The 27,192-nt window shown below is 37.7% G+C and overlaps 1 protein-coding gene across 2 annotated transcripts in view; it reads right to left on the bottom strand.

Moving 5' to 3' along the window:
* Positions 1 to 27,192, bottom strand: part of LOC120417925 (protein unc-79 homolog) — a 217,400-nt gene that overhangs the window by 42,858 nt on the left and 147,350 nt on the right. For both annotated transcript variants that reach the window (XM_039580162.2, XM_039580161.2), the window contains exons 21-26: positions 22,339 to 22,865; positions 21,946 to 22,275; positions 21,711 to 21,889; positions 7,690 to 7,844; positions 7,378 to 7,599; positions 1,598 to 1,707 (exon numbers count right to left, since the gene is read on the bottom strand). In XM_039580162.2, coding sequence (XP_039436096.1) covers positions 1,598 to 1,707; positions 7,378 to 7,599; positions 7,690 to 7,844; positions 21,711 to 21,889; positions 21,946 to 22,275; positions 22,339 to 22,865 — 1,523 coding nt within the window. The remainder of the gene's footprint in view (positions 1 to 1,597; positions 1,708 to 7,377; positions 7,600 to 7,689; positions 7,845 to 21,710; positions 21,890 to 21,945; positions 22,276 to 22,338; positions 22,866 to 27,192) is intronic.

Here is a 27,192-nt window from a genome sequence, read left to right on the forward strand (position 1 = left end):
GCAAATACCAGCGACCATAATGTGCCCTTGGTTGCCCAGTAATAGATGGTAAAATACCATGAAATCATACCAAAATCATGTATGTGGAAGACCACAGAAATACCAAAATATGATTTTCCAAGGGCGCGGGAATACCTAAAAATAAAACCATGGTAATACCAAGTTTTGGTATTCAAGCAATGTTCAAAAATCCAGAAGACCTCAACTTGGTATTGAAATGGTTTTATTTCGAGGTATTATTTTACCCTTATTTTGAGGTATTATTTTACCCTTGGAATAACATGGTTTGGTATTGTTGTGCCCTTCCACATACTAGACTTTGGTATGATTTCATGGTATTTTACCATCTATTACTGGGCAACCAAGGACACATTTTGGTCGCTGTTATTTGCCCAAGTAATACCAAAATTTGGTATTCCCGTGTTATTTACCCCTGCTCGGGAAGGATCGACACTTTCAGATTTTAGTAGAGACATAGTAAACATTGAGACATATTCAATGATTATTTCAAAATTAGTTCAACTTTTTTTTTTATATTTATTGTAAGTTTCAAATATTTTAAGGGTGCACAGCAAAGAAGGAAGTTGTTGTCTTATTTTTCCAAAATTGTCAAACTTACGGACCCAATCCTGCAACAACAGAATTGTAAAATTAGTCAAACTTTGTTATAAATTACTTTGTGGACAGTACTTTAGGGGATGAATGAAAAATCATATCGATAGTTCCCGTAATTTTGAAGATAATAAAATGTCTGTAACAAAAATCTGGGTGTAAAAGCTCTGGTTGATGTGCACCGTTAAACGCGATACTTTGATTTTTTGTACTGTGATAAACAAAATACGCATATTGAGTTCCAAGTAATAGATTGTTATAATTGTTGATTATTTGATTAAAGAGTTATACTGACAGTGATTTTTCCGATTTAAAAATATTATTTTTAATCTTTTTATGTACCTCGTAACCTTTTCCCTGAAAAATCACTTACATAAAACATATCGATATCGGGGTTAAGGATGACTTTTTTCAGAAAGAACTGGATTAAAATTGGTCAGATTTGAATTGAAAGGGTACATAAAAAGGAAGCAGTCAAAAATTGAACTCAATTGAATATTTCTGACTAAAAAACCAATATTGTTTAATATCAAGTTATGATACTACATACTAGGATTAGAGAGGAATAACAGGTTATCATTTAGTGATCATAGTGAAATAATACAATTAGAGCATTCCAATCACTATAAAAGTGCTTTAAAAACATAATGACATCTGACATCTCTTACAAAAAAATGAAAAACTGACAAAAACCGGCATGCGACTTAAAAATCTATTAATAATATAAGAAGTTTTGTGAATTAACACGCATTATAAAAAATACTGAACAATAAAAAAATGTTGAATTTTAGATAACTCCGACTCCGACTCTGGGTTATCAGAAATTTTCGGCTCCGACTCCGACTCCAGCTCATAAAAGTTAGCCGACTCCGACTCCAGCTGTTTGAGTTTTGACGACGCCGACTCCAGGTCATCAAAAAGACCCGACTCCACCGACTCCGACTCCACAGCCCTGGTGTTATCAAAGTGTTATTGAGAAAAATACCTTAGAAAGTTGTGGCACTTTCAATATAGACGTCATAATTTGTAACAAATTATCTGCTTCGTCCAAACTTGAAATCATGAACAAGATTCGCCGAAACAATGTATCAATACCTGTAATTATAAAAGTGTTACAAAATATTTGTTTTGTCTGAACCGTTTGAACTAAGCCCAAATCTTAAATATAGGCTTCAATTTGTTTGTACAGTCCTGATTCGATTATCCGAAATTTCGATTATCCGAAGTTCGATTATTCGAAGGTTTGTATGGAACTTCGGAAAATCAAATCACAAACATTTTTTTTTTCGTTTTCGGTCGTTTCTAGTTTTTTAGCGCGTATTCTCGAAAAAAACACGCGGCATACTAGCCTCTAAACGACGCGCCGCACATTCGGCAAATGCGAGCTGTCAAATCCCATACTACGCGTTTTGTTTTTGTTTATCTTCTTCTTCGAATCGCTTGCCATAGCTGCCAGGTATGTTTTTTATTGCACTAAAAGTGCAGAAAATAGCTGGCAACAATGTTTATGGCACATTCTGAAATGCCGTGCGGCGTGTACGTTTGAAAGAAACGGACAATATTCGGAAAAATAATTGCACAAATTAAATAACATTAAATTCGAGTTCGACTATTAAACAATAAAATATGGCCGCCATCTTGGATTTAAAAACTCTAAACCACTTTAGAACTTTAGTCACAATTGGCGGAGCCTTTAAGCCTGGTCTACAAGAGGAAACTCGCAGGATCGCAGATGCAAGCGCAAGTTTGGTTCTAAATTTTGAAATATATGAAAATTTTCGCAGGATTTCTGCATTGACAATTCCAAACGGGGAATCACAGCATCCAACGCAGCTGATTGCAGATACTCGCAGGAAAGTTTACGTTTTTAGAACGATTTTTTTCACTTCTGTCATCGCGGCGCAGCGTAGGGTCGTAGGAGTTTCCCGACGTAGATCAGGCTTTAAGCAATCAAAAATAAGACAAAAAAAAATGTTTTTTTTTCGTGATTCGATTATCCGAAGTGAAATTTTCCGAGGCCGTCGGATAATCGAGTCTGTTCGTGAGTTATTGAAAATCAGTATCAATACAGACGTGCATCCTGTCTATTTCAGAGATTTAGGCTCAGGGTGTCATATTGTAACACCATAGTAAGCATGCTAAATCTTTGGAACATAAATCATTTATCTAAATAAGTAGCCTATGGTATCCAATAACTAAACATAACATAGATTCCAGCTCTTTTTAGTAAGATAAGCTATAATTTCCTTCCAACCATCGATCAGTAGGGTAGAGTAGTCATCAATGAGAACAATGATAAAATGGTTCTCACAAGTCGTACACCCAAAGTTAAAGAACGAGGGGATAGTCCTCCCGAAAAGAAACGTGAGAAAAGTCAAAATCTATGGAAATCTTTCAAAACATGAATTAAAAGGGATTTTTGGCATAATTATAGATTTTTTACTTCATTTAACCAAAAATACACACCATTTTTTTTTTGCTGAAATTCAGTAAAGTTTTACTGAATTTTCATCTACTGAAATTTCAGTAAACGATTCAGTAATTTAGATTTTACTGAATTCTCAGTTAGGGGAGGTGGGGGTAAGACGGCCATGCGCTTGTTTTACTACTAAACATGATAAAAGTTACCCAAATATCTAATGATATTGTACCTTAGGCTAAATAACCCAAGTAACCAAATAGCACTAAAACAAGTCAGTGTTCAGCACTACAAGCGCTTTACCAGCTGCGGACTATTGCTAACAAGTTTAGACATCTGCACTAAAAGCGCTTTTACAGCTGATTTGCGTTCGGTTTTGGACTTTATATTTCTGATTTCCAGCTAGCCTCTACTGTTGTTGATCCAACCCTGCACAAAACGTCAAAAAAATTGAGAGAAGCAAAAATTAGGCTCTCTCGGCTCTCTCTATTTCCCCTCCCCATCTTCTGATCTATTTTTGGTTTGTTTACTACCACGTTACCGACTCAGCTGTCCGTGTGGGGAAGAGCCGATTTTATTGCGTGAAAGGTAGATGTTGGAGATGTGATGCCTTGATGCTTGAGTTTGCCGCCGATGTGTTGAATTTTCTGCGCCTTTATCCATTCGCCCAATTTGGAGTTGGCTTACCGCAGCTGTTTTTAAACCTACCAATGCTTGTACATTGCATGATACCTAAAATAACTCTGTGGTATATGCTCCGTCAGACTCTGTTGGGGCAGGTTCCTCCATTATGACCAGTACCCCAGTACCTACGGCGAATTCTGAAGATTCTTTAGGCACCGAAGAGGCCCGAAAAATGTCAACCTTTAGGCCAACCTACATTTTTCAAAAGAAGCGATTCTCTTTCATAATAATCGCAACATTAGTCCTCATTTTGTTTATTCAGCTCTTACGAAAAATTTCGATAAGGACTGAAAAAATCGACAGCACCTGCTAAAGCATGAAATCATGGTGAATCTCAGCCACCAACTGACAGCGGAAATTTTCTCCGCAGGTTTGTGATGGTTGTTCTAGTTGAAGGGATGAGCGAGTAAGAAATGTGTTTATTTTCGTTTGCTTCATTCTCTCTCTTTCACACCTCTACTGTGTTGCCAGTTAATGGGAAAAAAATCCAGCAGTGTTGCTAGGAGCAGCATTAATTCAGCTGCATTTCAGCAAAGCCTAAAGCAATTGTTTTAGAGCTGATTTGTTTTGATCTTAGCTGTTTTATGACTGACTAGCTGGTGAATGCTGATGATGCTAGCTGGAAATCAGAAATATAAAGTCCAAAACCGATCGCAAATCAGCTGTAAAAGCGCTTTTAGTGCAGATGTCTAAACTTGTTAGCAATAGTCCGCAGCTGGTAAAGCGCTTGTAGTGCTGAACACTGACTTGTTTTAGTGCTATTTGGTTACTTGGGTGGGTTCAATTCCCGCTGATTGAAGAGTTTTTATTTTATTTTTTGTGGAAAACTGCAGCCTGTAATGAAGCCAAATTTTTCAAAACATATACCCATAGCACAAAGGACTATATCAAAAGTTCTCTGGTAAATTGAATGACTTTTCTCGCAAGTAAAACGCGGCTTTCCTGAATTCTGATACAATTCTGAAATTTTGCCAACCGTGGACCAAGCACTCCTCGGAAAAACAGTTCCCGTTAGCCGTTAACCAGTACTTGTCCCTAATAACCTCAAGCTTTCCGTAATTGATTGCACACTTACTGGCTGGCCGCAATTTGCTGAGTGACTCGTAAATAATTTCCGTTCAACGAAATGACAACGGGTTTTTGAACCAGAACCATGAACCAGAATCCCTAAACAGCAGAAAGAAAGTCTTCATTAATGTTCGATGCATCTACCACATCGATTAAAACTTTCAAAACAAACACTCATTTCAGAATACATCAGTTGGCTGGCGCGCATCCTGGAGATCGACGAGAAAAATGCAAGAATAACATCAAAGTGTCACACTCACACATGAAACGCAACAGGAGAAAGAAAAAAAACAAAGGAACCACCACGAAGTGTGGGGAGCAGCTGTTCTTTTTTTTTCCCCCAGCCTTGACGTCGATAAAGCAGTTTATTTTTGTTCGAGCTTTCGTTGAAGTACTTAAACAGCATCACTTTGCGCCACTTGAAATATTTCTCAAGGGAAAAGTGCTGATTAAATGTTTTGAAGCATTATTTGCTGGTATTAAATGCCAATATAATGCTGATTTAATGCCGCTATTTAGTGCTTCGCGGTTAATTGGGCAGTCATGCCAGATATACAGATAAATCTATACTTTACAGATTTTTCGATCCCAAAAATCACAAAAATCTGCATATACTAAAAAATCTAAAAATTAATTATAATTAAAAATTTTAACAATTTGGTATTTGAATTATGCTTTAAGGGTGCACAGCAACCAAGGAAGTTGTTGTCTTCTTATTCCAAAATTGACAAATTTACGGGCCCAATCCTGCAAAAATCTGATTGTAAAAATAGACAAACTATGTTGTAAATTATTTCGTAGATTGTACTCTAGGGGATGAATAAAAAAATATATCGATAGTTCCCGTAGTTTTGAAAATACTAAACTGTCTGTAACAAAAATCTTGGTACAAAAACTCTGGTTGATGTGCACCGTGAATATGATTAAAAAGCAAGGGGCTGGAAACTCTTAGAACTTTACCTAAGTATATTAATAAGTATACTTAAATAATGTTAGTATACTTAGGCTCTTCCACCCTAACATGAATCATCTTGAAAAAAAACGTCGGTGTGACGTCTAGAAATGTCACAACTATTTTTATTTTGGTTTCTGCCAAACCCGCCAAACCTAACCAACAAATCGACGGAACCGGCAAGTTGAGAAATAGTTCCTCCAGGGCTTGAGAATCGTTCTGGAATAAATTAATCGAAAATCCCCTCTTATCCTTTAGGGCAGCGCCTAACTTACACCCGGTTCCAAAGGTCTCCCGGAGTGGTGACTTTCGTTGGCTTTGAGTGAGCTTCTGGCGATCACATTTTGATATTTTCAATGATATTATCGCAGATTATGCGCGGATACGGGGACTGTGCGGACCCGTTGCGGGAATGATTTTGGTGGAGAAGATTGCGCCTGTTGCACGGGATTATGCAGGAAGCGATTGATCACTCAAAGGACCGGCAGGCCAGTTCGGTGCTGCCGAGAGGAGAGCTTAGAGTACATTATGAGGAGGAATCCGTCGTGGGTTACTGAAGTGGGGGACCTTACTTTTGGGACATAGTATTTGTAAAGAAGATGAAGGATCTTTACGCGACCTGCCAAATAGAAGAAACACAAGAACCGGCGGGTTGTGTCAAATTTCTTCAAGGGTTTGGGAAACATTCTAGATCAATTCTCAAGTAACTGTGCTCTTGACACGGAACCCCCGAGGCAAAAAGCTGCGGCGATTTAGTACCTATAGGTAAAATTGTCCCAGACCGAGGAATTGCCCTTTTCGGTATTTAAAAAAGTTGATATGCTGTCTGTCTGTCTACAGCTGGGTGATCGAATGGTGGTTCTATCATGTGAACCCTGTCGTCTTTATTAAATTTTTAGCTTTAAATCTGTGATTAAACTAAAAAACTGCCACCTCTTGAAATTTTTAATGCTCAGCCTCGTGCTCAACGTAAAGCGGTATACGCACTTCGAAACCGGTCAAGAATTTTGACAGCTGTCAGTCGTTCCAATCCAATAAGCGAATCCGATCTGTACTACGTCATTAAAATGGCGCCTCAGGCCTAAACAAAATAATCAATGCTTCATATTGATTAAGGTTCGATGGTTGGAAGAATGTTTGAGTGTGAATTTAGGGAATCTAAGCAGCGACCATAACCAACCATGTCGCTCTGCAGGTTATCCCGGCTAAACAATGTATCAGTTGGTAAGAAACCGGTCAAGAAAAAAAAATCAATTGAGCAGCAACGCAAGCCAAAGCAAGCCTTAAGAAATCGCTGCCTCTTCTTTGTTTTGCTGTTCGTAAAGCTGTTTCTTGACTCCTTTTTTGGAGCTGACGACGAGGGCCAGTACCCTAACGGGCGCATACACGCAGAAAAATAAGGCAGATTTGAATCAACAAAACGTTTCATGATTTTTGTTGAATCAACGCTAAACGTCAAAGCAGTTTTTTCAAAACAACAAAAGACTTTTGTGGAATTGAGAAAATCAATGTTTGTTTCAACGCAATTTTTTTGTTGATTATATTCAACAAAAAAAATGTTGATTCAAACCTCGTACAGGCTGATTCTACAAAACATTTTTCTGCGTGTAAGCAAAGCTTGTTTTAAACGAACGATTGTTACCCTGTACTGCTGTGGACCAGATGCTAGGGCTGATGTTATCAATCTGAACACACTGTAGATACTCGGACATGTTTCGCAGTATAATCGGCAGTAAATCCGGGGGTAGTGTTTTCTTGGAGTTTAACGTTTCGATCAACAGTTGCACCGGACTCGTTGGATTCAATTCAGTAAAATCACCCAGGCTCAATGAAACACTTTTGTAAAGTTTTTTGCGAGATGTTTCTAAAAAAAATGTGGGCAACATTTAAGATATGATTTTGACTAATAAATTTTCTATATCAATGTTATCTTATTTGAAAATGTATGACTTACCATTGCCTTGGATAAGAAATATTTGATAAAAAATTCCATTTGGAGCCAATTGATGCAGCACGCATCTGATAAACTGATGAGCAACAGACTGTGATCCACCAGGCAAATGAGTAGCACTCTCACATTGCCATGGGAAGGTTGAATGCAAAGCCACTCTGTAAGAAATCAATTCGCTGATTAACTTGTTTGAAGCTGATCAAACATTTTTAGGACATGAAATTGTATCCTATCATAATCTAAATATTTTAAGCAGTGTGTTTGTAGTGTTCGATATCGGTGTGACTCGTTGCGTATTCGTGTAAGTGTAGTGCCAAGCGATTTTCGTGTTTATCGACGAAAAGCTACTTGCACATCTCTCAGAGCTTCCCGAGACATGCAGTGCTTTGTTGCCTTTAGCCACCACTAGATGTCGTCGTGGAAAGCAGCGCAGGAAAGACCAGAAGAAAAGCTTCTAGGTCTCGGAACCCTGATCTCGACCGCCATCGCTCTAACGCCATCTTCAAACCTCTCTTGTCCTAGGACCTCTAGAGGATGCCCGTTGAAACCGCGTTGGCCCGGTAGACATCTTACTGTCGACCCTACTATTTTTAGGACATTTATTTGGACATACTTTTGCTAATTCATTATTATTAAAAGTAGTTCTGTCTAAACAAAAAACTGCATTCAAGATTACACCCCCAAACCCCGATGATTTGTCACCAACTGTTGTCAAACGAACGGGGTCACTTTTTAGTATGACACCCCTTTTAAACGGACAGTTCGTCACTTTTCAGTTTGACTTGACTTTGACCAACCAACGGGGTACAAACTAAAAAAGTGTCGAACGTAAAAGTGACCAACCACCGGGGGTTGACTGTATTTTATCCAGAGCAGCAAAACACTGCCTCCAAATTGCCTGTTCCATAATTGTGAGATGTTATTTTGCATTACTTATCTTGAATTTCATTGGTTTCAGTGTGTGAAGTCATTATTTTGTAAAGAAAAATCCTGGGGAGATTCAAAGTTTGTTTACATCCGTAAGAAAAAAAGGGTTCCGAATTTGTGGACTTCAGGGGTCCACAGGATTGGTAAAAGCAAATCATTATGATTAATTACACAGACCAACAAAATTTCTGCACAGGCTCAACTCGAAGGGAAGCATGAAGTTTGGGGTCCCCAGAAACTAATGGTACGTTCGTTTGATGGCTAGTTCGGCACTAAGTGCCGCACTCAGAGCTGTCAAAGTGTTTTTTTGAAGAAACTCGCTCGAGTTCGGCACGAGTTTCACCGCCATCTTGGAACTGAAAGTGCGAGTGCCGCACTCGATTATTTTCTAGTTTCGTGCGAGTTTCTCGCACACCAACAAACGATGTTTGTAAACATCAAAATCAGCTGTTCATTCAAAACAAGCTGATTTTGTTGAAGTTTTCGATTCGAGGAATGATTCGCATGGAGAAACTTCGCGATTGGTGGACAAATCGGAAAATAATTGTATTTGGGTAAGTTTTACAACACACCATACACATTCTGAGTTGTTTAATAATTTTCATTATTACTTTCAGGTGGCTAAGCGCTTTGTTCGAAGAGGAAACCATCCCATAGAAGCAAGTTCTGCCGATGTACGTCAAGAAGGAATACAAGCGATGCCGTTTTGGGGAACGATTTCTTCCGGACGGACGACGACAGGTCAAGATTCGCAAGAAGGGCAGCTAGGCACTCGATCGTTCCTTCCGGAAAAATGCAAACAGCACAGTGATTACAAAAGTCAACGGTACAAGGGCATCATCAAGCCTACCAACTCTTCGAACCGGAAGGAATGCCTGAGTGGATGATCCTGCAGGGACTATTGCTGAATATGATGCTGATGCCATCAGGACACACTCCGAACTGGAACCTGGAGAGCATGTTGATGCTGAACGGGACCAAAACCGGCAGGGACTGCCGCTAAATTTGATGCTGGTACCAACCTGGAACCTGATGGCGAACATGCTGACGAGCTGGCCGAGTGCGGAGCTACGATCGAAGGATAATCACGGACGTTCTCGTCGATTTTAACGAACAGGTTAACCAATAAAACCAAAAGTGCAACATTTTGTGAAATGTATTGTGTGATATTAGATCAGTAAAAAAATTAAGAAAATAAAATATTCTACAAGCTACTTGAAATACTTTGCGATAGTAAAGTCGACTTTCCCGCTGTGGACACAGTCGGGATGAACCAGCCAATTATGGTCCCGGGACAAAGGTAACTCGATTTAGCAAAGTATTCAAGTCCGTCTTCTATAGTATTTTATGGCAAAACCAAACCTATAATTATAAAATTTGATCAAAAAAGCCGAAAATACAAAACATTAAAAAATGTCAAGGCAAAAATATTAATAAATTCCATAAATTTACAAAGATCCAAACATTTAAAAAGACCAAGAATTAAAAAAAAAACACAAAATTCCAAAATTATCTAGAAATTACATAAACGCAAAAAAAAATTACACAATCCAAAAAAATTCAACATTCCTAAAATCCTAAACCTCTTGAAAGAAAAAAATGTGAAACAAAATTCTACAAAAGCTTTGAATACAATTTGAGTAGCCAGCCTTATATACTCTTAACATTCTAAATTTCCATAAAAAATATAATTTAAAAATTCCTAGAATTCTTAATGATTCGTTAACTAATAATTTAAAAAAAAAATCTAGAAATTTCAATACAATATAAATTCCTAAAATTTCCTAAAGTTAATTAACAGTTTTTGAATGTAATCATTAAAATAAATTTAAAAAAATTATAACATTTTTAATTTTTATCCAGATTTTTAATTTTTATTAAATGCCTCAATTTCCGAATTTTACAAAATTTTATATAATTCCTAAAACAGAAAGTGGGAAATCAAAAAAAATAAGTTACCCAAATTCCCAAAACTTCCGATAATCCTTAATTAGGAAACAAACAAAACTCTCAATTTCCTCAAATTGAATAATTTTTGAAAGAATTAAAGCAATCAAGAAATTTCAAAAGTTCTAAGATTTCTGAATTTCCAGTTTTTTTTTAATTCCACAGATTTTCTCAAATTCTCTAAGTTTTTTTTTAATATTCCTTGAAACCCTGATATTTCTAAAATCTCTGAAATTTCTTAACTATTATAATTTGTATTTTTTTGTAATTTGTTGTTTTATAGGGCACGTCAACTTGTTAGCATAACTCTTTATATCAAGTCAAGGAAGAAACAACAGGAGGTTATAAAAGATCCAAAGATAAAAGTTCTTAAAAAAATTAATTCCGGAAATATTTAATAGTCTTAAATTCTAAATAATAGAATTAAAAAAAATAAAGAAAGACTTAAAAAAATTTGTATTTAAAATGTAAAAAAAAATTAATATTCATGAAAAAGTATAATATTCTATTTTAATTTATAAAAATAAATTTATATAGAAAATTGTATTATTTTAAAGAATATTGAATATATCTTTTTATTTAAAAAAAAAATAAACTTTAAAAACTCTAGGAATTTTTAGAAATGTTGAAGTTTTTGGATTTTTCTGAAATTAAAGAAATTTATGGGATTCCCGAAAACAAATTTCTGTTAGAAATTATTGTTTTTTTTAGTTTTACGGAGTTTTTACAGATTTTGAAACTTAGGAGTTTTAAAATATTCTAGAATGTAAGAATTTGCAGATATCTGGAATTTTAGTATTCAAAAAAAAAAATCTGGACTGTAAGGAAATTAAGAGTTGTAAGAATTCTAGGAATTGATGGAAATTCAGGGATTATAGGATATTCAGGAATTCAAGCAAGAAAGATTTTTTCGCAATTTCAGAATTAGAAATTTCCAGAATTTTCAAACTTCTTGATTTTGAAATTTTATTTTTTTTGAAATTTTAGCAATTTGAAGAGTTTTTAGATTTTGAAAATTTAAAAAAAATCTGGGTTTTTTATCTATTATGGACTTTTAGAGTTTTTTTTTGTATTTCTGAAATCTTAAAATTCCTATTTTTTATAATTCAGAAATTCCAGAAAATCCTTAAATTTATAAAACTTATAAAATAAAAAAAACATCAAAAATAATTAAAATAAAATTTAAGGATTCGAGATTTTTTAAAATTCTTCATATCTAAAATTTTCTAACAATTCGAGATTTCATGAAAAATTCAGGAATTTTTAAACCTATTCTTTAAATTTCTAAATTTCCTATCATTCCTAAAATCTATAAATCTTCTGAAACTACTTAAATTCCAAACATTGAAAAAGATATATTTTTTTATGATTTTATTTATATTTTAATTCAAAAATATTTAAATTGTTTGATGAACTTTGATTTTTTTTAAATTCCACAAAGTTTCAGGAATTTTGGGAATTTGAGGTATTTTTGGAATTGATGTATTTTAGAATTTTGGAATTTGGGAGTGGAATTGTAAAAAAATCAGTTATTTGTAGAGTTTTAGGAATTCCAGTGATCTTAGGATTAAAAGAATTTTAGAAAGTTTGAAATTTTATAATTTTAAAATATTCTGAAAACTTTTGAAGTTTTAAAAATTTCTGGGTATTTTTTTGGCATTGAAGATATTTCAGGAATTTAAGAGAAGAAATTTCTGTTTTTATTGGAATTAAAAGTGTTAATGGAATTGTAGAGATTTTGTTACAATTGGAGGAATTCCTGAAATTTAAGAATTTTTAAATTTCTGATAATTAGAAATTTTAGTAATTCGAGTTTTTGGTATTTTAGATATTTTAGGAATAAAAAAAATTGAAACTGAAGTCATTTTTAAAACTTTCGGAATTGTAGTGATTTCAGAAATAATTATCTATGATTTTTTGAAATTCATGTTAGCAATTTTAGGAATTTTGATTTTTTATCGATGTTTTGAAATTATTAAAGTTTAAGAAACTATACATTTTTTTGAATTCTACAGTTTTGTAGAATTTCTGGATTGTTTAGAATTGCAAGAGTTCTTCGATTTTTTTAAGTTTAAAAATAATTTAGAATTTATTTGCCCTCTTTTGGATAGCATTGAAGGTTTGTTGATTTTATTAATGGAACTTTAACCATAAGGGGCTTTCGCCCCCGTAGCGTTATTTCAACTCGTTGGCAATTACCTTATCCAACAATTTCATTAAATAATCATAAAAGTCTAACATTACGTCTAAAATTTATTATTTTATTTTACAAATGAAAATATTTTATAAACAATTATATTTGAAAGTTTAATACAATTTATTTGTTATTTAAAAAAAGCTTCAACACAAACTTCTTCCATATTGAACACAAAACTAAAAACATTTTTTCTATGAAGTGAAATCAACTTGAAAACCGATTTGCTAAAAAATAGGAATATTTATGAAAGTACTTGAAATGTTACCAAATGCAATCATGATTTTAATAGTAATATATTTTACTATTAATTTCTTCTCCTAATGTTGAAATGCAGTAAGTATGTTTCTTTAGAAGCAACCCGGGCAGACGGTAATAACAAAATTCATAATATTTCAATAACAAATCCTGTTAAAATAACAAACAGTGTTATTATTTTAACCTGAAGTTCAACTTCAAGAAGAAAAATTAATAACAGTTTCTGATAAAATAACAATATTTGGTATTGAAGTGATATTATATTGAAAATGTTTAATAACACGCCAATAAGAGGAAATGTTATACATTTCAAAAACTCTCCTAATAACAAAATTTGTTATTCGTTCGGTATACTGACTTAGAAATAAAATTACCACAAATCGCACAAATGGAAAAGTTTCTAAGTGTCCATAACACAATCTGTTATTATTTTTTCTTTTGTTAAATATGTTTAGATCTTTGGGATAATTTTGTCTAATTTCGTCGGGGTCAATATTTTGGCCATGAAATGGGGTCCTTAAGCTAAAATTATTCTAAAAAGTTGAAATATTGGAAGTTGATTTTTTAAATTATTTGATATACCCCCTAAGGGACTTTGCTAAAATTGGCTAGAACTATGGGATAATTTTGACCAATTTCGTCGGGGTCATTATTTTGGCCATGAAATGGGGTCCTTAAGCTAAAATTATTCTAAAAAGTTGAAATTTTGAAAGTTGATTTTTTTAATTATTTGATATACCCCCTAAAGGACTTAGTTTAAAATGGTTAGAACTATGGGATAATTTTGACCAATTTCGTCGGGGTCATTATTTTGGCCATGAACCCTAAAGGACCTTAAGCTAAAATTATTCTAAAAAGTTGAAATTTTGAAAGTTGATTTTTTTAATTATTTCATATACCCCCTAAAGGACTTAGTTTAAAATGGTTAGAACTATGGGATAATTTTTACCAATTTCGTCAGGGTCATTATTTTGGCCATGAAATGGGGTCCTTAAGCTAAAATTATTCTAAAAAGTTGAAATTTTGAAAGTTGATTTTTTTAATTATTTGATATACCCCCTAAGGGACTTTGTTAAAATTGGCTAGAACTATGGGATAATTTTTACCAATTTCATCGGGATCATTATTTTGGTCATGAAATGGGGTCCTTAAGCTAAAATTATTCTAAAAAGTTGAAATTTTGAAAGTTGATTTTTTTAATTATTTGATATACCCCCTAAAGGACTTAGTTTAAAATGGTTAGAACTATGGGATAATTTTTACCAATTTCGTCAGGGTCATTATTTTGGCCATGAAATGGGGTCCTTAAGCTAAAATTATTCTAAAAAGTTGAAATTTTGAAAGTTGATTTTTTTAATTATTTGATATACCCCCTAAAGGACTTAATTTAAAATGGTTAGAACTATGGGATAATTTTGACCAATTTCGTCAGGGTCATTATTTTGGCCATGAAATGGGGTCCTTAAGCTAAAATTATTATAAAAAGTTGAAATTTTGAAAGTTGATTTTTTTAATTATTTGATATACCCCCTAAGGGATTTTACTAAAATTGGCTAGAACTATGGGATAATTTTGACCAATTTCGTCGGGGTCATTATTTTGGCCATGAAATGGGGTCCTTAAGCTAAAATTATTATAAAAAGTTGAAATTTTGAAAGTTGATTTTTTTAATTATTTGATATATCCCCTAAAGGACTTAGTTTAAAATGGTTAGAACTATGGGATAATTTTGACCAATTTCGTCGGGGTCATTATTTTGGCCATGAAATGGGGTCCTTAAGCTAAAATTATTCTAAAAAGTTGAAATTTTGAAAGTTGATTTTTTTAATTATTTGATATACCCCCTAAGGGATTTTACTAAAATTGGCTAGAACTATGAAATAATTTTGACCAATTTCATCGGGGTCATTATTTCACCATGAAATGGGGTTTCAAGCTAAAATTAATCCGATAAATTAACTTTTGAGAGTTCTTTTTTTTTTATTTTGTTATATTCGCTAACGGAATTGATTTATTTATTGAGAATTTTTGAAGTGTGAATAACAAAAACTGTTATTATTTTCACAGAGCCAGGAAGTCGGAGCTGACGTTGAAGTTCGAGCTGGAGTGTGACCTCGGAGACTGCATCGGATTCATCTAATTTTCAGCAACTTTTACTTGGAGTCGGAATCTGTGAAGTCGGGTATTTTTGGAGAGCTAAAGTCGTCGTTGACGTCATATCCTGCATCCAGTGTCGGAGTTGTCTTCAAAGTATGGATTCAAAGTCGCTTGGAGGTACCCGACTCTACAGCCCTGACTAGTACAGAGGAGTTATGGCAACTGCAGGTTTATTTGCAAATTATAAATAAACCAAAACAATAACTTTTTTTGTTATGGAGACATACCAGTGCAATAACATTTTTTGTTATTATGCTGCTCCACCTCTCCGCACAAAATAACAAATCTTGTTATTCCTTCATGATTCCTTCTGTGTTATTGGTTTGTTATTGCAATAACAACATAATAACAGTTTAAGTTATTCTTCGAACAAATCTTTGTTATTGATTTTTGTTATTTTAACAACTAATCCGATCATCCCAATAACATATTTCGATCTTCTCACAATATCAAAAACTGACCTTCCCAAGTTATTTCCGTCTGCTCGGGAATGCCCAAGCCTTGGACCATCCGAGCAGATTGATGGTCTTTTTTGAGAGAGTGGTTTGTTGGTGCGTCGTTGCCGACCCGGTACACCGTCAGATACACGTCGTTGAGTTTGAGTTAAGAGGTTCTGTTGGTGAGGGATTCTTCCACACGATGACATCGAGCGGCCACCAATAATCGCCTCCGCTTGTGATCCACACCGGCTCGGTAGGTTGACCGTGATCGACTCCGGCAAAAACGAACGTTTGCCACTGAAGAAGAAATCGTTGTTTTCAGAACCAATGGCGCTGGATCGAGCGCCGGATCTTGTGGCCAAGATGTTGTAGAACGGTGAATGGCCTACTCTGACCTAACCTGAGTTAAAAAAATGCACAATTTTAATAGGATAAAAATATAATTGCTTTTGATACTTATCTCTAGCTCGATGTTAAATTCGCAACGATTCAATTTAAACTGACGTTTTTAAAACCAAAACAAAACACCACGCACGCACACAAGCATAAAAACTCAGAGCAAAACTGAACCGTTCGTTTGAACCAAAACTGGCACTCGACGAGTGCGGCACTCAGTGCCGCACCGGCTCTTCAAACGAACGTACCATAAGCTTCCCTGCACCGTGCGGTACACGCGGTGCACTTGTACCTCGGTTTTGCTTTGCGCCTGCTTTGTTCGGATTATACCCGTACCCGACTCACATGAGCCGAGGGTTTTTTGGTTCATCGTACCAGCGCACCACGACACTTTCGGCTCGCCGCGTCGGTTTTGTGTCTGGCACTCACCCATGGCATGAACCCAGCGTACGATCCACATACAAAAAAATATTTCCTAATGTTACATCATTTATTATGTAACATTTTTGCACGTCATTAAACATTCAAATTTAAATGCAATTAGATGTAAATTGGCAACAAACTATACGTAAAAACATGATTTTACGTGTGATTCAACCGTTTACGTCGAATCTCAAGTTTACATCAACTGAGTTTACATTCGATTCATTTTTTCCGTGTCGAGTAAATTCACATTTTTTTTTCTGTGCAAGGTGCTTCACTCGGTACGAGCCAAGGTACGCGCCGTGGTACGCGCTGGCGGTACAAACCGGGTTCAATACCACGGCGCGTACCACGGCACGTACCGATGGGGCGAGCCGAGAGTGTCGTGGTGCGCTGGTACGATGAACCAAGATACCAACATACAAATGGGTTCAGGCTCGTACCGAAGCTAGAAAACCAAACCCGCGGTGTGCGTTGGCACTGGCGCATGGGAAGCTTGCCAGAAACACATGCACTTTTTTCATATCTTATTTTTATTAGGTCTTTTTAGGTACTGCGCGACCAGGTTAGGACCGGTGCTCATAAACTGTTAGTTTCTTTGAACCGTACTTGCAGACCAAGAAGCCAAGAACTCTGACTTGCTCCATGCGAGTCTTGCACTTCAAACTGGGTGCTGAGTTCGCAGAAGATTCTCCACAGTTCCACAGAACCGTAGAGCTCCTCATCCTTCGTGCCGCAAGCGTCAGCTTGTCCTGTGGGTCGAGGGTGTCGATCATTCATTCCTGCTCCTGTACTGACATACTCAGCATCTCTGCCTTTCGTACCCTCAGCATCTCTGCCTTTTGCATACCGTATCGACTCCAATATTGGCTTCATATTGGTGCAGTATCAGAAGTGAATTGCCTTTTGGTTCCAAACTTTGAAGAGAACGGCACGAAAAAGTGAAGTTCTGTTTTTGGAACGAAAAGCAATGGCTCCTGCGCTGTGGGTTCAGTTCATTTTGAAGAAAGAGAACGAACGCAGAACGGGTTCCGTTCAAATTGCATGACTGCCTTCAACGCGCACGTCACAAACACGTCTACTCTTTCGAAGCTGTCGTAGCCGAAGAATCAGTCACCTTTTCTCCAAAGTGTGTATGATAAACTAGTGCTGTTCACTACTCTCAAATATTGCATGCAATTTTTGCTTCTATGCAACAGCAACGAACCGCCCTAATTCTGCATACAAACTTAGGAGAAAAACCATTCGGCCTGATTGATTGTACTACAAAAAAAACCAAGTAGGGGAAGGTGGGGCAAGTGTTACAAGCTAAGGAAATGCTCGTTAAAACCCATTAAAAAACATTAATTAATCAGTCCGATTTTTTGAAAATCGTCTTATTCAATGATATTCAAGGATTAATGAAAAATCAGGTTTCTAAAAAATCCTGTTTTGTACCATAAAAATTTATGTTAAAATAATTGATTTTCCGTATGTTCTACTCAACTAGTGGTGCAAGACGAGCAACCCGTTGGGGCAAGAGGAACAATGCATGAAACAACATGTTAATTTGCTAACAATTGAACTGTTATCACTTAGACACATCAGATTAGAATGTATTTGAATTCAATTCAGTTTTTATTAGGTAAATAATTAATTCACAATTTGTTCTGCAATTAATCCTAATAGAGATTTGGAGGACCTTTCAGCTATGTGTTGATAAATTTGTCTTTCGACATAATTAGTTTTTCTAAAGGCTAATCACAAGTAGGAAAAAGTTCAACAAAAAAAACCTACGAACTTGCTATAGAAGGGGGATAGTTAGAGGAAAACTCAAAGCTAGATCACAAAATGATTTTGTCTGTTGACGTCGAAGAGCAGCGCTGCACGAGGCAGCTTACCCTTGTACACGTATTTGATCATGAGCTCTCCCAGAGCCATGAACTGTTCTGCCTTGTTCCGGCAGGCACGAAAACGGGTTAACATTTCCCCCACTAGGGCGAAAAACTCTGGCAGAGTAAATAGGTCATCGCCGGAGACGGTTGCTTGTTCCGGAACTGCTTGCGTAGGAACCTCCCCAGCCGGGAGGAAACGTCGGAGTAATCCGATCTGCCGCGCCTTGTCCAGCTACAGGAACGGTTGGGTTTAATCTTGGAGGTGGCCGGGTTGCTGGAAGCTTCTTTTTCTTCTTAGCCTGCTCCTTGAGGTAGGCTTTCCGCGCGGCACAGCCACGGAAGTTCGCTGTATGGTTTCCATCGCAGTTCGCGCACTTCTCCGTGAAATGCATTTTACCGCACTTAACGCAGCGCGGCGGGAGGTTGCAGTTTCTTGAGCCGTGGCCGAATATTTGGCAACGGTGGCATTGGGCTGCGTCCGTCGATTTTTTTGAGTAGTACCTCCAAGTCACCCAGAAACCGTCCAACCTTTTTTTACGCCGGAGATCCTGGAGCTTGACGGTACCACGATCGAAGTAGAGTAGGTACAACACGTGGGTACCCGTCACCGTAGTCGTCCTTGAGAGCACTTTGATGTCCCGGGGGTGAACTTTTGCGGTTTTTTAGGTCCTTTTAGAAATTAAAATCTCAGGTTGGGACCGAGGGTCAACATTACATGATTGCTTCCTAGATTCTAACTGTCAACACTAATGAACTCCAAGATGGTCGAATTCTCGGCATAGTGTTTACCGATTGCTCGCAAGAAAGGTACCAGAGGTTCCACCATCGCTCTTGTCGGTTCGCTCATCGTCGACAGAACCAGCTCCACGATGCTGGAAAACGGAATCCTTATTCGAGTGGTCTTGCAAGCGTCCTTCTGTGGAAGAGGGACTTTCAGTTTTGCCGTCTCCTGGTGATTCTTTTTTGAGCCCGCCGAAGGGAATGCTACTTGGACATTCTTCTTCCCGATCTTCAAACAGTAACTAAGACCACCCATCATTAGCTCGTCCACGGTATCTGCTAACGTGTCGACGACAAATATCGGCGGAGGTCTTCTTCCTTTCGTCGCAGTTTTGCTGGTTTCAACTTTCTTCGTCCCGCGTGCAGGGTCGCGTCGTCGTCGCTACTGCTGGTGCTGCAGTCGTCTCCATTGTCCTCATCATCTCCACTCAGCGACTCGAATTCGTTGTGTGTGGGGACGGGGGTAACGGAGGGGACACCTGAGGTCTGCCGGCCTGCCTTAGCTGTCTTCACATACGTAGCTGGTACGGGCTGCGATAGTGTGGATGCAGCTTTGTTTTGTCAATGCCTTCCAACGCTGTCGCCGCGGTGGAAGGCTTGATTTGACTATTGGCCGAATTGTTTTTAGTACTGTAATCTGGGGTGAATTGGGACTACAGTCTGAATAGGGACAGCAGTTTTTAGCGCACTTAAAGCTTTTAAATTTGGAAATGGATGTACACATTTTGTTGGCCTGAGTCTGTTTTAACCGAAACCAACCAGAAAAATCAAAATACTGTGCTCCAACATGGTTAAAACTGCTGTCCCAATTCGCCCCATGTGTCCCGATTGTTATGGTAATCCGGCCAGGAGATGGGTTCCGCGAGGTCCCCGGTGCTACACTCGAGTTGCCATGCCTAGCGCCACGCTTGGGCATCTCCCGCGGCGTGAAAAAATCGAAAATTTTACGGAGCACTGAAACTGTGTTTCAGTGCAAATCATTGGAAGGGACACTACTGATCTAGGAAAAAATGAATTTTGATAAAATGAACTTAAAATCGAACCCACAGGCATATTTGGACGCGGATGACGAATTAACAACAAAACGAAGAGAGATGGCTGCAGAAGAAACAGATGAAGAAGATGAAGATGTCATAAAAGCAAAATATTATAAGAAAAAGTGTTGTGAGATAACTTCTAAATCCCTGGAAGAAGAGGACGAAGATAAACTTAAAGAACTTGATAATTCACTCTCTAAATATTTCGCTAAATATTTGAAACATAGACAGAAATCGTTAGAAAAAAGGCATGGTAGGGGAAATCTACCCTTTCTCAGCCTATTTCTATTATCGGCCTATCAGCACTTTGATCATGAATTACAGATTTCATAAAGTGTTTTTGACTGTTCCAAAGTAAAAAATGGCTCAAATAAAAGTGAGCAAGCAACTCTCCATTGTTGAAGTATATAAAAATGTTGTAAAATGTTGTAAAATTTTCTGAGGATTCCAAATATGTCAAAATTGAGACCAAAAAGTGCCGCTATGGAGGCCTAAAGGGCAAAAACTAACGTTGTAAAATGTTTGTTCTAGAAAAATCGTAAAACTATGAGAAAAACTGCGATTGGCCAAAAAGTTAATACCGTAGGCTTATAGTCCATGAAATTCCCTAACTTTTGACCTATGGGAGTATAGGTGTTGGAGGCTGTTGCCAAAAGTTATTAAGGTTTTAAAAAAATCCATTTTTAACAGTAATTTGCAAAAGCTATGAGAAAAAGTCAAACCAATCCTGGATGTCTATAGCACATTTTGAAGGGCTTCAAAAGACCTTTCGAATGCATCTAAGAGAGTATGAATTGATGAAGTTTTACGGAAATGCGAGCAATTTTAAGATTTTTCATGTGTTTTGGACCTCAAACTTCAATGCCCATTTTACCCCACTTCCCTTGGTCGTAGAGGGCTCATATTTGGCATGAGTTCATCTCATGTATAGACAAACAAACCCTGAAAGTTTCGTCCAAATCGGAGAACCTCGATACGACCTGTTTCACATCGGTGAAAAACTCGCTCTTAATAGCGGAAATCTGCAAAAGTGATGAGAATTGGTCGAACGCCTTAGAGTGATTAAAATGGGTATATTTCCCCTAATAATTATTGAAATATAGCCAGACAAGTGATTTTAAACTCTGTAATCTTTCCTCTTTCACTATCCACCTTGAAGAGATGAATGCACAATGGTGTAAAGTCTCTATAATATAACAAAAAAAAAACCCTAAGTCTTATTTCGGTCTTTCAAAAGGTTATAAGAAAACAAAGGATTTGAAAAAAAAACACCATTCAATCTTGTATCCTGTGGCGTTTACGTCGTATTGGCGGTTATGTGGTAGTAGAATTAACTAATTGCATTGCTAGTAACAATTCCACATATTGGAAATATTGGAAATTGTAAGAATAACGATCGTACTAGCGATTGTTCCTCTTGCCCCATATGGTCGTCTTGCCCCACTTTCCCCTAATAGCTTATGCAGGCCCTTGTTGCGTCCAATCGGGTTCGTAGATTTGTGACTCCAACGTTTTTAATCTAATTAATCTAATCCTATCAAACCCTAAGGTACTTTAGTGTTTGCAAATAATTTAATAGTTATGAATTTACCTTGAAATTATTGTTAATATTTCTGGAAGAAATGGGGCAGCCAGAGCCGGTTCGCGGTGAATAAACGTGCCAAGAATGATTAACATTATACCCATCTCCTCATCTGTATATTCTTCTTTTATAGCACCACATTCGGAACATCTTTCGCATATGCATTCGTCTCCAACGCGGGATGCACTCTAGAAAAAAAATAGGTTATATTCCATTTTAATCATTCACAATTAATCTTCCTCACCGGTTTATCTGAGTTAACATGACTTTCTGTGTAAGCATCTTCACCGTCCGTATCATCCTTGCTAGAAGGAGCCCAAGATCCGGCATAACGGATTCTACCGTCCGAACTGCTAATAGAACCAATGGCAAAGGGACCAACTTTACGAAGGCGCTGTTTTGGCTGCCTCACTGTTTCGTCACGTTTGGATGCTGCGGCCGAAAAATTGCGCATAACCATTCCATAAACTTCTTCCAATTGTGGAGGTGACTCCAGTGCAACCTGTTTTATCAACTTCCTTGGTGAAGTTCCTCTGCTACTGGTAGTGACGTCATCTTTAATACTTCCAGCACTCTATTAAATAGAACGAATCGATTTAAAACATAAAAATAACTTTTAAAACATGCTTTTATTTACATCGGATTTATCGAAACTATCTTGCTTCAGCTGATTAATGTCTGGAATAGTTAAAGCTTCGCGAACTCTATCGCCCAATGCTGATACATTTTCTTTTCCATACTTTCCAATAGGTAGTAATCGCTCTGGTGTTGGGATTTCTAATTGAACTAGGTTAGTTGGTGTCATCAAAGTCGATGTAGTTTCTTCCAAAGGAGGTGGATTCATTAGATCCATTTTGGATAGTGGAGTTTCAGGCGAAACATAATTACATGGTCGGTCCAAATGTTTGAGGTGGCCTTGCTTGATGGAACGTGCGCCACGATTTTCCGCACACTGTGGCAAGTCTTGGATGGTGTACGCAGACGAACTTGCTGAAGCAATGTAGGGTTCAACAGCACGTTTTTGAACTTCCATCGTTTTCTGATCCGGAGATGTTGATCGCTGCACGTACGGACTCAGTACAACTTCGTGCAGATCGTGCACCTTTTTAGGCTTCATATTTTGCCGCACATACTTTTTGTGGTTTTCTTGAGACACCTCGCAAGCTGAAAGATTTATGAAAGAATTGTAGACGAAATATTGGAACTAAAGGAACCGTCCACAAATCATGTGGATAATTTTAGGTCAATATGGTTGGCGCTACACCACAAGAGGAAAACAATGCGGCCAAGCAGAGTTGAACTGAGCAAATCAATCTCCATCATGAATTTTAACAAGAAATAACCAAAAAAAAAAATTTGTAGCGTATGTACTACACAGTAAAAAATTTCTGTGTAAAATCGCATACAAAAGCATGCACATCACCTTTGTGAGCAAAAGCATGTAATATTGTATGAGAAAACGTGTACACAAAAAGCATGTACAAAAGAAAAATAAATAAATTTTGCACACCCCAAAAATAACATCAATCTGGTGAGAGTCATATCCAGATTACAAAGTCCGCGCCCCAACCATCTCGGCTATCTCGCCGCTATTAATTTAGCTTGATTCTTTTGTACATGCTTTTTGTGTACACGTTTTCTCATACAATATTACATGCTTTTGCTCACAAAGGTGATGTGCATGCTTTTGCATGCGATTTTACCATTGGATTTTTTGCTGTGTAGGGTAATCCATATCCGGGCTTTCTCGATGCTACCCCCTGAAATCAAAGATTGACCCATTAGGGTGTAATATGGTTGTATGAAAAAAAAAAAAAAAATGTTGTCCAAATTTGGCTAGCACAGCAACTTCTTGGTTCCTTATAGGGTCCTTAACAACTCCCCAAAGTTTGGAAACGATTGGTTTAGTCCTCACTTTGCGCAATGCAATTCAATTTTCCATACAAATTTGTATGGGAAAAATCATTTTTTTGAATTTTGATATTTAAAAAATCCACGTTTCATGCTATATCAAAACCGGATCCATATTCGGATGCTCTGGAATGTGCTCTACAACTTTCCCGAAGAGAGTATGGTGCTAACTTGCTCCTATAAAAATACGTCTAATACGTGATTTTCGATCAAAAAACACGTTTTAGACGAGTTGAACACGCTATATCTTTTTATAGGAGCAAGTTAGCACCATACTCTCTTCGGGAAAGTTGTACAGCACATTCCGGAGCATCACCCTATTGACCCATCACTAGGCTAAATTCCAGGTTTAAGCTCATTCTGATCACGGGAATGTATGGAGAAATGCAACAGTTCTACTTATTTACCTGTGTAGGGCGCCATAGTTATCCGATTCATACCATTTCTTAGATGTAGGACCTTCATATAATATAGGACAACTTTCCTGAAGACACCATATTTTTATGATTTTTGCTGAAAAGTTATTAGATTCCGAAAAGGACAATTTTTGTGCGGCCGGCTCAAAGCGGCAACATAGCAGGCGCACTACCAGGCAGGCAAGCGAGCACGCAAAAAAGGCAAAAAGGTCCTTTTCGGAAGCTAATAACTTTTCAACAAAAAATCCTATTTTTTTTTTTTGAAATTAAATATGTCTTTATTGAACTTTCTTATAATAATTACATTTCATTTACATTCTAAGTGGTATGGCTACATGCTCTTCATCTTTGTTATATTTTTCGTTTTCTTATTAACTGTTCACATTCATTTATTTACTTCAAATTGTTTTACATTTTTGCATTGAATCGAATACATTTGGGTAAAAAAGAAAAAAAAATCACTTTAACAACTAATCCTAACTTAAAACTAAAAAAGTAAATTCATTGAAATATTCAAAATAACAGAACGAGTAAACTATGAACTGTATTTTAAGATAAATCCTCCAAGCGTTCTTACTTGTTCCGCACGAGTTTTGCAACCACGCAGTGTTGTTGTCATCTCGATGAAAATGTTCAGAAGTTCTTGTGGAGAAAACAGGTCACTACTGCCTTCATCCGTTGATGCTGGTTGGTTTTCCTTCGGTTGCTGACTGAAACCAGGAGGTGTTGTATTCTCTGCAACTTTTTGCCGCTGATTCAACGGCAAAGGCTGCAGATTTGGAACCACTCGAACAGATCCCGCTCCAGGTGACGCCAAAGCAGGAAAATCCACGTCCGTGTAAGTTGGTGGTGTTTTGCGACGATTTGGTTGGTGCCTCGTCGTCGCTTGCTGCCGAATTTTCACAAACTCAGCTCGTTTTGGGCAGCTTCGATTCTTGGTAGAATGGTCGCCGCCGCAATTGAAGCATTTCGCTTCGATGTTCTCGTTGATTGTTTCGCAAGCTTGAGTTTTGTGCTCACCTCCGCAGGTTGCACAACGACTCTTGATAAAACAGTTCCTTCCACCATGTCCAAACTGCAAACAGTTCGAACACTGCGTGACGTCACGGTGCACTGGACGATAACGTTCCCAAGTCACGATGATGTTGAAAATTGCCCGAACTGCTTTCAGCTCAGACGGCGTTGTCGATCCTTTCTCGAGATGAACCAGGTACAGTTGATCACGATACTTGATGTCCTTGTTGTGTCTCGTCATCTTGAAGACTTCGATCACGTTCAACTTAAAAGTTTTGAGCTTTTCTTTCAGCAAACTCACATCCATGTCGTACAGGCCTCGGAGGACCTGTTTCATGGGGCGTTTACCTGGATCGTCATGGCTGTAGTATTCAATCTTTGTGTTGTTCAGGAAATCCCGAACGTAGTTGTAATCCTTCCTGGTAGGTAGCAGAATTTTGAGTCCATCAGCACACAAGCGAATGGAAGCTCGTAAAGCACCAGATTTGATAAACCCGATCAGCCACTTTCGCACCGAATCCGATGACGATGTTTTCACAAAAATGGGTGGCAACTTTTCCCGTCGTTCAAATTCTTCCTTCTCGCTCACGTCCACGGGGAGGGTAGCGAACTGGTTTCCAGACAATTTTTGAGCGTCCTTGCTCAAACTGCCTGGCTTTGCAGGTAGCGCTTCGGCATTCTTCAGCTTCTTCAAATCTACCGATCCTGCTGGTGAGGACCGCCTCTTTTTCTTGCCGTGAGGCATTTTTGCACTTTTTAAGCACTTTTTTGGTTTGTGAGGGACGCACGTCTGACTCGCTTCTCTGCTGATCGCAGACTCACAAAAAATCCTAAAAATATGGTATCTTCGAGAAAGTTGTTCAACATTTAATGAAGGTCTTACATCTGAGAATTGATAAAGATTGTTGTATTCTCTGCAACTTTTTGCCGCTGATTCAACGGCAAAGGCTGCAGATTTGGAACCACTCGAACAGATCCCGCTCCAGGTGACGCCAAAGCAGGAAAATCCACGTCCGTGTAAGTTGGTGGTGTTTTGCGACGATTTGGTTGGTGCCTCGTCGTCGCTTGCTGCCGAATTTTCACAAACTCAGCTCGTTTTGGGCAGCTTCGATTCTTGGTAGAATGGTCGCCGCCGCAATTGAAGCATTTCGCTTCGATGTTCTCGTTGATTGTTTCGCAAGCTTGAGTTTTGTGCTCACCTCCGCAGGTTGCACAACGACTCTTGATAAAACAGTTCCTTCCACCATGTCCAAACTGCAAACAGTTCGAACACTGCGTGACGTCACGGTGCACTGGACGATAACGTTCCCAAGTCACGATGATGTTGAAAATTGCCCGAACTGCTTTCAGCTCAGACGGCGTTGTCGATCCTTTCTCGAGATGAACCAGGTACAGTTGATCACGATACTTGATGTCCTTGTTGTGTCTCGTCATCTTGAAGACTTCGATCACGTTCAACTTAAAAGTTTTGAGCTCTTCTTTCAGCAAACTCACATCCATGTCGTACAGGCCTCGGAGGACCTGTTTCATGGGGCGTTTACCTGGATCGTCATGGCTGTAGTATTCAATCTTTGTGTTGTTCAGGAAATCCCGAACGTAGTTGTAATCCTTCCTGGTAGGTAGCAGAATTTTGAGTCCATCAGCACACAAGCGAATGGAAGCTCGTAAAGCACCAGATTTGATAAACCCGATCAGCCACTTTCGCACCGAATCCGATGACGATGTTTTCACAAAAATGGGTGGCAACTTTTCCCGTCGTTCAAATTCTTCCTTCTCGCTCACGTCCACGGGGAGGGTAGCGAACTGGTTTCCAGACAATTTTTGAGCGTCCTTGCTCAAACTGCCTGGCTTTGCAGGTAGCGCTTCGGCATTCTTCAGCTTCTTCAAATCTACCGATCCTGCTGGTGAGGACCGCCTCTTTTTCTTGCCGTGAGGCATTTTTGCACTTTTTAAGCACTTTTTTGGTTTGTGAGGGACGCACGTCTGACTCGCTTCTCTGCTGATCGCAGACTCACAAAAAATCCTAAAAATATGGTATCTTCGAGAAAGTTGTTCAACATTTAATGAAGGTCTTACATCTGAGAATTGATAAAGATTGGACGACTAATGCACCCTCCTACACGCAGAAAAATAAGGCAGATGTAAATCAA

Source organism: Culex pipiens, chromosome 2 (genome assembly GCF_016801865.2).
Source record: "Culex pipiens pallens isolate TS chromosome 2, TS_CPP_V2, whole genome shotgun sequence".
In the NCBI taxonomy this organism is placed as follows: Eukaryota; Metazoa; Arthropoda; class Insecta; order Diptera; family Culicidae; genus Culex; species Culex pipiens.